This window comes from Conger conger, chromosome 19, assembly GCF_963514075.1.
Source record: "Conger conger chromosome 19, fConCon1.1, whole genome shotgun sequence".
NCBI classification, from domain to species: domain Eukaryota; kingdom Metazoa; phylum Chordata; class Actinopteri; order Anguilliformes; family Congridae; genus Conger; species Conger conger.
Window position 1 is genome coordinate 15,140,205 of NC_083778.1, and position 13,546 is coordinate 15,153,750.

General features: G+C 48.4%; 1 protein-coding gene across 1 annotated transcript in view; it reads right to left on the reverse strand.

Annotated features, from left to right (window-relative positions):
• itpr2 (inositol 1,4,5-trisphosphate receptor, type 2) overlaps nt 1–13,546 on the reverse strand; it is a 77,872-nt gene that overhangs the window by 31,347 nt on the left and 32,979 nt on the right. The window contains exons 26-37 of the mRNA XM_061229042.1: nt 13,368–13,535; nt 12,820–12,909; nt 12,157–12,282; nt 11,774–11,896; nt 10,497–10,697; nt 9,335–9,586; nt 8,724–8,849; nt 8,447–8,575; nt 8,208–8,328; nt 6,815–6,996; nt 6,211–6,353; nt 4,815–4,923 (exon numbers count right to left, since the gene is read on the reverse strand). Of these exons, the coding sequence (XP_061085026.1) occupies nt 4,815–4,923; nt 6,211–6,353; nt 6,815–6,996; nt 8,208–8,328; nt 8,447–8,575; nt 8,724–8,849; nt 9,335–9,586; nt 10,497–10,697; nt 11,774–11,896; nt 12,157–12,282; nt 12,820–12,909; nt 13,368–13,535 (1,770 nt within the window). The remainder of the gene's footprint in view (nt 1–4,814; nt 4,924–6,210; nt 6,354–6,814; nt 6,997–8,207; nt 8,329–8,446; nt 8,576–8,723; nt 8,850–9,334; nt 9,587–10,496; nt 10,698–11,773; nt 11,897–12,156; nt 12,283–12,819; nt 12,910–13,367; nt 13,536–13,546) is intronic.

The following is a 13,546-nucleotide window of genomic DNA, read 5'->3' on the forward strand; positions in this document are numbered from 1 at the left end:
CCCCTCCCTCTCTCTCTCTCTCTCTATGTCTTTCTCTCTCACACACTCGCTCTCTCACACTCGCTCTTCTCTAGGGCACAGAGTCAGACTGCAGCGCCACACTGAGGGCAGCGCGCACAGGCACGCACAGACACACACACACACACTTACACACACTTACACACACACACACGCGCAAAACACACACACACACACACGCACGCGCAGACACACACACACACAGGCACATGTGCACACACACACACACAAGCAAATATGCACGCACAAAAACACATATATATACACACACACACACACACACACACACACACAAACCTGAGCACGCACACACACACACACACACACACACACACACACAAGCAAAACACACACACAAACACGCACGCGCAGACACACACACACACACGCAACACATACAGGCACACGTGCACACACACACACAAGCAAATATGCACGCACAAAAACACACATATATATATACATATACATATATATACATATATATATATATATATACATATATATAAATACATATATATATATACATATACATATATATACATATACATATATATATATATATACATATATACACACACACACACACACACACACACAGACACACAAACCTGAGCACGCACGCACACACACACACACACACACACACACATTTTTCTTCACATTCCCCCACTCAATCCTGCCCCTCTGCAACCAGGCCCGGAGCTCAGAGCAATTCTGTGGGTGTGACTGCAGCTGTCAATCAACAATGTCCTCAAGTGACAGCGAGCTATGTAGAAAAAAAAAAAACACACTAGAGCTTTCTTAGCGTGCCAATATATCAGCAGGTACTGGAAGCTACCGTCAGCTTTGCCATGTTATTTTCAACAATTAGTGAACAAAGGCGGAGAGGTAACATGGGGCTCATTCCCAGTGCTGAGTGTGTACGTCCTGGGTTCCTCGGTCCTCGTCTAACCCGGGAATCGATCGAGGTCGAGGAGGATGCCTCACTGAGGACACGCAAGCGCGTCCTTTTGTCGAAAGCGTGTTTTCGGCATGAGTCACACGAAAACAACCCGCTTCCCCGCATCCGGCAGGTCTGTGACTGATTGCGGCTTAGAACCGGTGCTTTGTTCCGTCGGGCTAATGTTTTTCCTTGTTTCCGCCATCCTTGTCTCCTTTCCTCGTCTCCTTTCCTTGTCCCCACTGCCGGGCCTGGCGAAGCAAGCGAGGGAAGGATGCAGGGGGTGGGAAATCTGAAATTGGAACGAGCCTCTGGCTGTGCTTAACTGGGCCAATTGGGAAGGATGCCTGGGTCTCGAAAGTGTCGCTTTAAAATCTCTTTCACAAGGAGAGCTGCATCCCAAGGGGTGGTGACCAGGTTATCTTTTGGTGCCCATTCACCTGTCCTTCTCTCCTTTCACCATTTTAGAGACATTAAAATCCATAAAATCCTTTCCAATATTTCCTATTTCTCGCCTTTTGCCTTTTCTTGGAGCTGTTTTTTATTCAATTGTTGCGATCCCTTGTCCGGACTACAAACTTGTATGAATGGCCCATGGTTATTGGAGAGGTTTAACTTGTTGCCCACTCAACTCTGCATCAGACCCGGGTCAAATATGTAATTGTTTCGGATTCAAATACTTTTCTGCGCTCCACCGACCGCGCCTGGTGCAACTGAGCCAACCAAGAGCAGAAGGCAGGGTTTGCCATTTAGAAAGGTATTTAGATCCAAAGCATAGAAAAGTATTCAGATCCAAAAAGTTTGCGTACTTGACTCAGGTCCGTGTTGTTGTCGACCCATAGCTCATGCCCTACGCACATGCCCTGCTGTAGAGCTGATGTTTCAACCAATCAGGCTTCCGCCTGTATTCAGCCACCGTTTGTCTGACTTCGACACTCAAATAAAATTTGTCCTTCGTCCGTCTGGGACCTTCGTCAGCCGTCATATTCTGAAGGGGAGACGAGACAGCGCCTCATCCAGACTGCGGTCCCCCCCGAAAGCAAATCCAACCCAACCGCAAGCCCAGAATTTTAACCAGCAGCTCCTTTCTCTTAATTTGCTATTTATCATTATTTTCCCTCTAAAGCCGTATTATGCCAGAAAACGAAACTTTTTTTCATGCAGGGAATAATTCATAACTCATGTTCATAGTGTGCTTTATTGCAAACAACAATATAAAATAGGTCATTTTTTAATCAAATGAAAAAGTTAATTGATTAGGTAGAATGTGCATTTAATCTTTTCCCGAAATTCATGAACACAATGCAGGTTTGGCTTGTTATTTGCATTGCCTTTGACCTTTGAATTCTTTATCATCTTCCAGGTGGTCAGTTTCAGTAGTCAGGTGTCAACAGTTCCACCATTTAGAATCCTACTGATTCACCTCAATGCCTTTAATTTGAGGAGTTAAACACTTTTTATAAAACAAATGTATTTTATGAGTGGGACTTTAATTATTCATGACATGCATTGCTATATAGTGCAGTGAAAGAGGGCAAATATAATCCCTCTTTAAAAAAAGCACATAATTAAAAATTGACAGTGTTGTTATAATTCCGGGATTACAATTGTGGCTGTAATGAAAACCAACAACACTACAACACTTACTTACTTTTCAGAAAAATGTAATGTTACAGAGAAATGTTTGTATTTTGTTAAATAAAGTAACATGAAGTAATGGACCACTTTTCATGTCTCTGAGGCTGTCTGGGCTAACCTGGAGAGCCAGAAACAACAAGCAAGACAGCCAAAGTCTGGGAAAGTTCTCCAATATGCTTGGAACAACACCTACCAAGTAACTGTCTATTAAAACTGCAGAACAGTGTACCTAAGAGAACTGACGCCATTTCAGGCAAACAAACATTGATACGATTTAAATTCTGTTCAGTGCATGTCATTGTAAACATTTCCTCGTTTCAAAACCGTTTCATTGTTTTTGAAAGTATCTTGTTACGGAACAGACTTGGGCACAGCCCTGTATCAGAGCGACATCACAGCCCTGTATCAGAGCGACAGCACAGTCCTGTATCAGAGAGAGCGACAGCACAGCACAGCCCTGTATCAGAGAGAGCGACAGCACAGCCCTGTATCAGAGCGAGCGACAGCACAGCCCTGTATCAGAGCGAGCGACAGGGACAGCACAGCCCTGTATCAGAGCGACAGCACAGTCCTGTATCAGAGAGAGCGACAGCACAGCACAGCCCTGTATCAGAGCGAGCGACAGTACAGCACAGCCCTGTATCAGAGCGAGCGACAGCACAGCCCTGTATCAGAGCGACAGCACAGTCCTGTATCAGAGAGAGCGACAGCACAGCACAGCCCTGTATCAGAGCGAGCGACAGTACAGCACAGCCCTGTATCAGAGCGAGCGACAGCACAGCCCTGTATCAGAGAGAGCGACAGCACAGTCCTGTATCAGAGAGAGCGACAGCACAGCACAGCCCTGTATCAGAGAGAGCGACAGCACAGCACAGCCCTGTATCAGAGAGAGCGACAGCACAGCCCTGTATCAGAGAGAGCGACAGCACAGCCCTGTATCAGAGCGAGCGACAGCACAGCCCTGTATCAGAGAGAGCGACAGCACAGCCCTGTATCAGAGAGAGCGACAGCACAGCCCTGTATCAGAGAGAGCGACAGCACAGTCCTGTATCAGAGCGAGCGACAGCACAGCACAGCCCTGTATCAGAGCGAGCGACAGTACAGCACAGCCCTGGTCACGTACGGGTGTTTCAGCTCCTGTCCTTGCCGCTCCCCCAGACAGAGTGCAAACAGGGTACAGAACCGGGGCTGTGGAGCCCTGCTTTACCGCGGTATCGATCCACCCCCCCCCCTCACCCCTGTCTCGCGCGCGCACACACACCTCCGCTGTCCTCATGCGCCTCTCCGTGCTTATGTAACCGCAGACGCCCCGGCACGCCGTCGCCTGAATACTGATGTGGAAACAGGCTCCAACGCGCTGTAACGCGCCCCCCACCTACCACCCCCCCCCCCCAATCCCACGCAGGCGCTGTTACACCGCCCAGACCCCCCCCCCACCGCGTCTGCGAAAGCCTCTTCAGACCGATCCGCCGGAACTGCAGTTCCCACACTGAGCGCGCTCACCGACGCCATGCCGTCCCTCAGCTCACTGCAGTGGCGGTTGGACCCAGACAAACACTCTGATGTCATTCGGAATGTTCACACATTCCGGCTGCAACGTTAGTCACACACAGGCACACGCCGAATGGACACATCCGGAAAAATCCGGTGTCCCTGGCAGGACTAAACAGTCCAAGGCATGAGGAACTCTCTTCGAATTTAACAGAATATCGATTCACGTAGACACCTTATTAAGAATATACATCCTACCCAGCAAAGAAATGTCAGTACATTATATTTTTGGCACCAATTTGAATATCTTTGGATTCAAAAATGCACATATAACTGCTTAAATTATTTTTAACGCGTGTTATTCAGCCAAACTCCCTTCTCTTAGTCCGACAGAGTCCTCGTCGAGACGAGACTGCCACCGAACGGAGTCAAAAACATAACCTGCTGTTGCTAAGCTACAGAGCGATGGTCTCTGCACTGTGATGAGTCTTGGGTTTCTCTGTGTGCAATCTGCAGGTGTCTCTTCGGTGCGACTCCCAGGCCAGCCGTCGCCCCACTCTCACACAGGAGAATCCGCTATTTATGTCATTAAAACCATTTTCAAACGTTACGAATAGAATGCCAACGCCCTGACAGTCATTGAGGTTTGATTTGTAAACGTGAATTTTTAAATTTCATTTACAACGGGGTTACGGCGTCTAGCGCGAGTCCGCGCGGGACTCACCGACTCCTCGAAAGTCGCCTTCTTGTCCAGCATCTCCCTGAGGGTCTGCAGGACCTTAATACAGAGCTTCTCCTCCTTGTCCATCAGCCTCTTGGTGTGCTTGATCAGCCTGGATGGGAGAGAAGGAGTCAGAGCTGGGCCTTCACCGCCTGCCTCTTTCTTCAACTGAACCGACTTCCTTCACAAACAACACTTCAATTCTTACTCAACTTAGATACCGTACCAACAACGTTTCAACTCTGCCTTACTGAACTGACATGCTTTATCAACGTTTCAACTCTGCCTTACTGAACTGACATACTTTACCAACAATGTTTCAACTCTGCCTTACTGAACTGACATGCTTTACCAACAACGTTTCAACTCTGCCTTACTGAACTGACATACTGTATCAACATTTAAATTCTGTCTTCCTGAACTGACATACTGTTTCAATAACATTTCAGTTCCGTCTTACTGAACTGACATACCGTACCAACAACATTGAAATTATGTTACTGAACAGACAGACTGTATGAAAATTCTGTCTTACTGAACTGAAATACTGTATCAACAATTCTACGTCTTACTGCACTGATATACTGTATCATTAATCGGCTTGTGTATTGAAACATCAAAGTTAGCCAGCACACGTTAGCCGGCTGTGAACTTCAGTAAGCGAAATTGTACCGAGGCAATATAGGAACTCCTTTATCTCTCAATATTGAACGGCGGAGAAGAGCGCAATAGTGCAGTAGTAAATTGGGGAAGGGCACTAGGTGTGGAGTAATCAGTGCAGATTGTGCTGTAGACTGGGGAAGGGCAGGGGGTGTGGATACATTAGTGCAGGTTGTGCTGTAGACTGGGGAAGGGCACTAGGTGCAGTGCAGATTGTGCTGTAGACTGGGGAAGGGCACTAGGTGCAGTGCAGGTTGTGCTGTAGACTGGGGGAGGGCACTAGGTGCAGTGCAGGTTGTGCTGTAGACTGGGGGAGGGCACTCGGTGCAGTGCAGGTTGTGCTGTAGACTGGGGGAGGGCACTAGGTGCAGTGCAGGTTGTGCTGTAGATTGGGGAAGGGCACTAGGTGCAGTGCAGGTTGTGCTGTAGACTGGGGGAGGGCACTAGGTGCAGTGCAGGTTGTGCTGTAGACTGGGGGAGGGCACTAGGTGCAGTGCAGGTTGTGCTGTAGACTGGGGGAGGGCACTAGGTGCAGTGCAGGTTGTGCTGTAGACTGGGGAAGGCCAGGGGGTGTGGAGACATTAGTGCAGGTTGTGCTGTAGACTGGGGGAGGGCACTAGGTGCAGTGCAGGTTGTGCTGTAGACTGGGGGAGGGCACTAGGTGCAGTGCAGGTTGTGCTGTAGACTGGGGGAGGGCACTAGGTGCAGTGCAGGTTGTGCTGTAGACTGGGGGACTCACTTGGACATGAAGGCCCCGCTCTCGCAGCGGAAGCGGGCGGCCTCGGGGAACAGGAGCTCTGGGCTGTGCAGAACGTCCACCAGCACCGAGAACTCAGCCTGCACCATGGGGTGGAACTGCTCCTCCAGACACGCCACCACACCCTGAGGGCAGTGTACACACATCAACACACTGCTCCATACACACCACACCCTTAAAGCAGTGTACACACATCGACACACACACTCAACACACCACACCCTGAGGGCAGTGTACACACAGACACACACACTCAACACACCACACCCTGAGGGCAGTGTACACACACACACATACACACACACACACACACACTGGTCAATACAAACTACACCCTGAGGGCAGTGTACACTTAGAAAAATGCACAGTTACAGCAGACACACACTCAGCACTGTACATGTGAAAATCCTTGTAAACTTGGGTAATGTTTAAAAATAAAATATATATATATATATATATATATATATAATTTTTTTTTTATTATAAGATTTTTACAACACACACACACACACACACGCACGCAGCTCTATGCTTTCCCCTTCCTCCCAGACGGCGCGTGCGCAGCGAGACGTTTTCCGCGGCGCACCTGCAGCTTCTCGATGATGCTCTTGTAGTCGGGGCCCCCGAGTGGCTCCTTGCGGGGCCCCGATCGGGCCGTCATCCTCCAGCCCTTGGCGGCCCGCTGCACCATGTTGGTGTGCGTCTTCAGGGACAGCGTGTTCACCTGGCTGTCCAGGTCCACCGGGACCGCCATGGCGCGGTTCTTCGCTGCAGAGGGACAAGGGAGGAGCACCGATTCACACGGACGCCGTTTTACTTTCCTCCCCAATTGGGTCTCAGTTAAAATCGGGGTCACGAGGTCAGCATTCCCCCTTTCAACATTCCAACTGCGTGCATGGGGGTGGGGGGGGGAAAGATATTTCCCAGGTAGAAAGATTAAGAGTGTTACAGGGGTGTCTCGGTGGCGCAGCCTGCAGAGCACTGACCGCATGCTCATTGTGAGCCGCGACGTCAACGGTTCGAATCCGACCGTCTGACAATTTGTCGCATGTCTTTCCCTCTCTCGCCCCCATTCTTCCTGTCTCTATATACTGTCCAATAAAGCTGAAAAAGGCCTAAAAAATATCTAAAAAATAAAAAAATAAAAAAATAAAATAAAGTGTTACAGTCGGTCTTTGGCAGTCAAGCTGGACATATAACAGGTAACGGGCATAATGCTAAGCATCATGTGACTTGCATTTCTGGCACAAGCCGAAGCGTCTGGGTCTTGTTTGTTTACAGCATTGGAAATTTCATTTAATATTTTCTGCATCAGTGTGCAGAAAATCATTATCTATTAGCTACATGATACTACAACATTATGCATGTAGCTAGCTAAACTCATTAATAGTACTAACATTTTCATCCCAAAAAATTGATACCAAATGCCCTTCTGGTGTATTGATTCTGCTGCTGCTCACTAAATTTAAAGAAAATAAAACTAGTTTTTTCCCATAAGATGAAGTTATTGCTTTATTAAATGTCCATGAGATCACCTCTACCTCTAGAAGTTGCGTGACCAGAATGGATAAATAAATGTGAAGAGAGTTCCATAATTAGCACATATTTGTACATATTCCAACAGGAAATTGCCTGCAAACTGTGCATATTCCAACCGTTCTAGGTCCTGCACAATAACAAGAGCTGGAAGATTTTGAAGAAATCATGATTATGATAGCACCTGCATATGAAGGTCAGTCATCAATCATTTTTGAAGAATATTCCAGGGAAAAGAAAATTCGGAACGCTACTTCAAATTAGTCTATAACTTTCCGGTGACTAAAACAATATTCAAAAGACTACAAGGCAATTTTGTCAGAAAATGAGGACTAAAACTAAATCAAAATTTACAGTGCTTCAGACCTCAAATGTCTCCAGAGCTACTAGTATCCAGTTTCATTATTGAACATGGCAAAGTGCGCGAATTCAGCGTGACATACCCACGTCCGCTAGCGTCTTGATGCAGCCCTCGATGTTGGTTTTCTGCAGGGTCGTGATCCAGGTGCAGTTATAGATCCTGAAGGCAGACTGCAGAAGCTTGATGAAGATGGGCTGGTGGGTCTGTAAGGGGGGAGAAGTTTGGTCATAACCATGGAGAGCCTCTTACAGAGGAGTCACAGTCCGGTACTGAGGAGTTGAAAAACCGGGCAGTAGAGTAACCCGTTTTCCACGGCAGTACCTGCAGGCTGGAGTTGTTGACGGAGAACTGGGAGCTGAAGAACCCTTTGACGATGGCCATCACCGTCTCTGTCACGTATCTCTCCAGCGCGGTGTCGGCGTGCTTCCTGTCCGTAGTGCTGTTACAAACCTGAAAACACCCACACGCTAATGCTACAGGCAGAGTCAATGGGGAGATGCTAGTGCTAAGGCTACAGGCACAGTCAATGGGGAGACGCTAACGCTACAGGCACAGTCAATGCTAATGCTAATGCTAATTCTACAGGAGCTGAACTCACCCGGGCCATGTCGATGAGGAAGTTATCAAACAGCTTCCAGATGTGGTTACTGGTGTAGATCTCCTTCATCTCCACCTCTGTGTCCACGTAGCAGTGGTTCACAAAGTTGACGTACGCGGTTTTCACCTAGAAAACAGACAATTCCCGAGCGTTAACTCATTTGCTGGTTGGCAGGGGTGGACTGAAATCACTGGTAAAGCCTCAGTAGCAGGTTTTTTCCAGTGGCAGCTGCTGAACTGAAAATTGAGGAGGCAAAATAAATCAGCTTCAAGTGATTATTGGCCACAACCTTTCAGGTTAGAAGATGCAATTCAGGCACATTTCCACCTGTCCCTCACACACACTGATATTCGATTAAAATAAAATCACACTTTTTTTATTGAAGTTCTTGCCTTATTAACCTCTATGAGATCTACCCGTTGACTAAAACGACTTTTCCTTGACTAAAACCAACGTAAAATGAACAATATTCAAATGACTAAAATGTGACCAAAAATACAAGCAATTTAGTCAGAAGCTGATGACTGAATCTGAATCAAAATTTACAGCGCCTCAGTGCTTCTGCCTGTCCTCCACACACACACACACACACACACATATTCTATACTCACCTCGGGTATGCAGTCCTCGTGGGTGACCACCTTGACGATGTCGTCGAGGGGCAGCAGCGAGTTGCACTTGAGCTCGGTGTAGACGTTCTTGCCCTCGGTGCAGGCGGCCAGCAGCTCCACCAGCGTGTTGTGATAGGCCAGCGGGCCGCAGCCGTCCGCCCGCTCACGCTCCGAGCCCATCATCTGCAGGAGCAGCGGGAAGGAGGCCCGGTCGTTGTAGAACACCAGCACCTCCTCGCCCCCGGACACCAGCTGAGGGGCAGGAGGAGAAGAGGGGAGGCGGGGACAAACGCCGGGGTCACGTCCGGGAGCCGAAAAAGGGTGGTCACGTCCCGTCGGAAACCCCATACACTGGGGTCACGTTCAGCTGAGAGCCACGCAGTGTGGTCGATTCAAGCGGCCAAAACCGAGCTTCTTGTTGATGCTCATTTCCTTGGACATGTTGCTGAGAGACCATGCGAGACCGTGCTCAGTAGTACCACTGCGGTTGGCTCCAGAGTAGGTCGCTCTGACCCGTTTTCAATGGGGAGACAACGCTACAAATTGCGGTAAAAATAGGAAGTCAATAATTTCTTCCGCCACACGGCTTGTAGCGTAGTGGTTAAGGTACATGACTGGGAGCCACAACGTTGGTGGTTCGAATCCCGGTCCAGCCACAATAAAAATGATCCGCACAGTCGTTGGGCCCTTGAGCAAGGCCCTTAACCCCACATTGCTCCCCGGGCGCTGCACTGTGGCTGCCCACTGCTCCTAATGACTAGGATGGGTCAAATGCAGAGGCCAAATTACCCCACGGGGGTTCAATAAAAAAAAAAGGTATTAGGTAGGTACAAGAAAATGGAGTTGCAATCTGCGTTTTTCCTTCATTTAATGCCTTCCCATGTTAACCTGTTATTAGAGCAATCCAGCAATGCATTGTGGACGAATCAGGAAACACATTACGCCACTCCCTCACACACTCCCTCACACACACACTTAGTGGAGGAGCCACACTCAGTCTCTGGCTCCAAATGGCACAACATGGCGGCGCTGACAAACCTGACTACCCGGGCTTCAAAGCGCTTTTCACGAGCCCCCCTGATAAGTCAGTGGGAGACGTGACAGGCACTTTTTCACAACAGTCTACCGGTCAATTGCGCTCCACAGATGGGGCCCCCCTCACCTCGGTCATGACCTTGTCCTGGCACTTCTTGACGTACTTGCCGTCGGCCTTGACGATGGTCTGCAGGAAGCGCAGGTAGGGCACGTGGCGGCCGTGCGTCTCGATGCAGTGCACGAAGTGGTGCACCACGCGGTCGCTGATCTCGTTGCACAGGTGGAAGTTGTTCATGAAGATGTAGCGCATGGTCTCGGCCTCCAGGAGCTGGGTGGAGTCGTAGAGGTTGGCTTCATTCGGCATAGTGTACGTTAATAGCATCACATAATGTACAACGATGCTCGCCTTTTTCCTACCACTAAAGTGTACCGAATGCTTAGGTGACCAAAAACTAGAGGGCATCAAGCACCGTATTAAACCTGGTCTTTAAAACCCCTTGTCTTGAGTTTCTGCCTGTACGTCATGACCTGGCATGCTATTCCACACAATAACTACTTTCTATGCAAAGAAATACCTACAACGTTCAATTGACCTTTTACTCATTTTCCATTTATGCCCCCTCATTCTACAAATAGAACTCAACTAGAACAATCACATGTCCTTCACTTTGGCAATCCTTATCATCAATTTAAAAGCCTCAATCAAGCCTCCCCTAAGTCAATGTTTACTAAGATTGAAGAGATCAAGCATCCCATCCTCATAACTTTTGTCTTCCACAGCTGGAACCAATCTAGTTGCCCTTCTCCTTTCCCAGAGCCTTGATATATTTCTGGTAGGACAGCTCCCAGAACTGCACACAATACTCTCAGTGTGGTCTGAGATTAAGATGTATAACATGTATAACTTAAGTATAACTTCCTTGGATATACAAATTTATCCCATCATCCTTTTTTGGCTTTTTCTTACTGCTACAGCACAATGCCGAGAACCAGAAAGGCTTTGATAAACTTAAGCTCTCATGTATTTTTCACATCGAGCACATTCCCATTTTCAGTTTACAGCAAATTTCACAAACATGCAGAGGAGAGACACCCCTTGGGGCTTGTACATAGTACATTATTCAGGCGGTGGGCAATACACAAACAGCAAAATGAAACCATATTAATTAGGGAAAGTAGTTTCTTAATTAGTTAGAAGGAATGAGGAAAAGGGGGAAAAAATAACATCTTGAGTGGGAGTCTCATTACAACAGGGATATGATTTTATTTGATCATAAAATACCCATTTTCATACCCAAACAAAAGTTAATCAGAATAAATTGGAGGGGGGACATCCCGAACATGACATAAATATTAAGCGATTAATCTGCGTGTCAATATCACTGTATAAGAGGACCTACGCACCCCAGGCGTGAGGAAGAGGTTGAGGTGCTTGTGGAGGAGGACTTGGTTCTGGGGGTTTCCCCTACAGAAGCTCTGCAGGAAGCCATGAGCCAGGTTCATGATCTCATTCATCTTCTGGTCAGTCTGCGGAGACGCACAGAGTGGGTTAGCACCAGCATGGCTAGCAGAACAAGCACTAATACAACTATCACCCAGCGCACGGCTATCAAACAGCAGGGTGAGCAATCATACACCTATCATCCAGCACGGCTAGCACTATTAATGCGAGCACCCAACATGGATAGCACTAGCATTACAATCAAACAGCAGGGCTAGCAATCATACAGCTATCACCCAGCATGGCTAGCAGGGACTTGGCGCTGCGGGGAAGGCGGTAGGCCAACCTTCTCGTAGGGGATCTGCAGCAGGTCCAGCACCACAGTGTGGGCCCCCATGTTCTTCAGCAGCCTCTGCTGCTGCACACGGCTCTTCTTACTGGGATAGCACAGCTTGCTGAGCCTCAACAGGATCTGAAAGGGAGGGGACCCCAAAAATCAGCACCCCCTATCTGCAGGAACTCCAAAATCAGTGCCCCCCCAACTGCAGGACCTCCAAAATCAGCACCCCCTATCTGCAGGAAGGCCAAAATCAGCATCCCCTATCTGCAGGAACTCCAAAATCAGCACCCCCTATCTGCAGGAACTCCAAAATCAGCACCCCCTATCTGCAGGAACTCCAAAATCAGCACCACCTATCTGCAGGAACTCCAAAATCAGCACCCCCTATCTGCAGGAACTCCAAAATCAGCACCCTCTATCTGCAGGAACTCCAGAATCAGCCCCACAATCTTCAGGAACATTCAATCTTCAGCAGCTCTATCTGCAGGAAGCCCAAAATCAGCCGCCCGTCGCTGCAGGGAACCCCAAAACTAGGCCCCCTTGGCCTAAGGAAAACCCCAACATCAGCACACCCCATTTACAGTGAACCCCAAAAATCAGTAGGTTTTGGTTTGGGTGGAGCAAAAACCAGGACCATCTCTGGCAGTCGAGCACAGGGTGGCTGCTCACGTCTTTGACGATGTTGTAGTTGTTTGCTTTGTTGCTGTCAATCTGCGGCTTGATATTCCCATCCTGCACCGGGCTCAGGATCCCAGCCTCCTGTCAATCAGAAAGGACAATTGACAAAAATACATACAACCCGTTTAATGCTGTGTGGAATACATACTAACCCATGAATGTGTGCAGAATACACAGAATAGAAAGTGTTGCTAATGTGTACATTACACTCTCCCTTATAACCACCAATGGAAGCAATTGAACACACCACACTAAACAGAAATAGCCGTGAAGCCATTTGTCCAAAACATTATGATGTCCTGAAACGGGAGCAGGTATGTTTAAAAAGTGCTGTAAATTCCCCTCATTTACACTCCTAATTTACTTTGAGTCAAACAGACTCCCTGGCCTTCCAAAAAACCCCTGCAAGATCCATTTTGCTTGTGTATATGTCAAATCACAGAAGCTAGCATGGCTCTAACAGTTTTTAACTGAACTGGGCCCTGTGAACCCCAGCGCGCTACGTCCCCCCCCCCCCTCCCCGCCTGTAGGGGGCGCACCTCCGCGGTCTGCTCCTTGCTCTGGCCGTCCCCCAGCTCCACGCTGCCGTAGCCCCCGTTCTTCTCCACCCACAGCTCCGACTTCTCCACCGTCAGCCGCAGCTGGTCCAGGTCCGTCTTGATCTGCTTGTAGTTCTCCACATCCTGCTCTGACACCAGCAGCTGGACCTGCGGGGAAG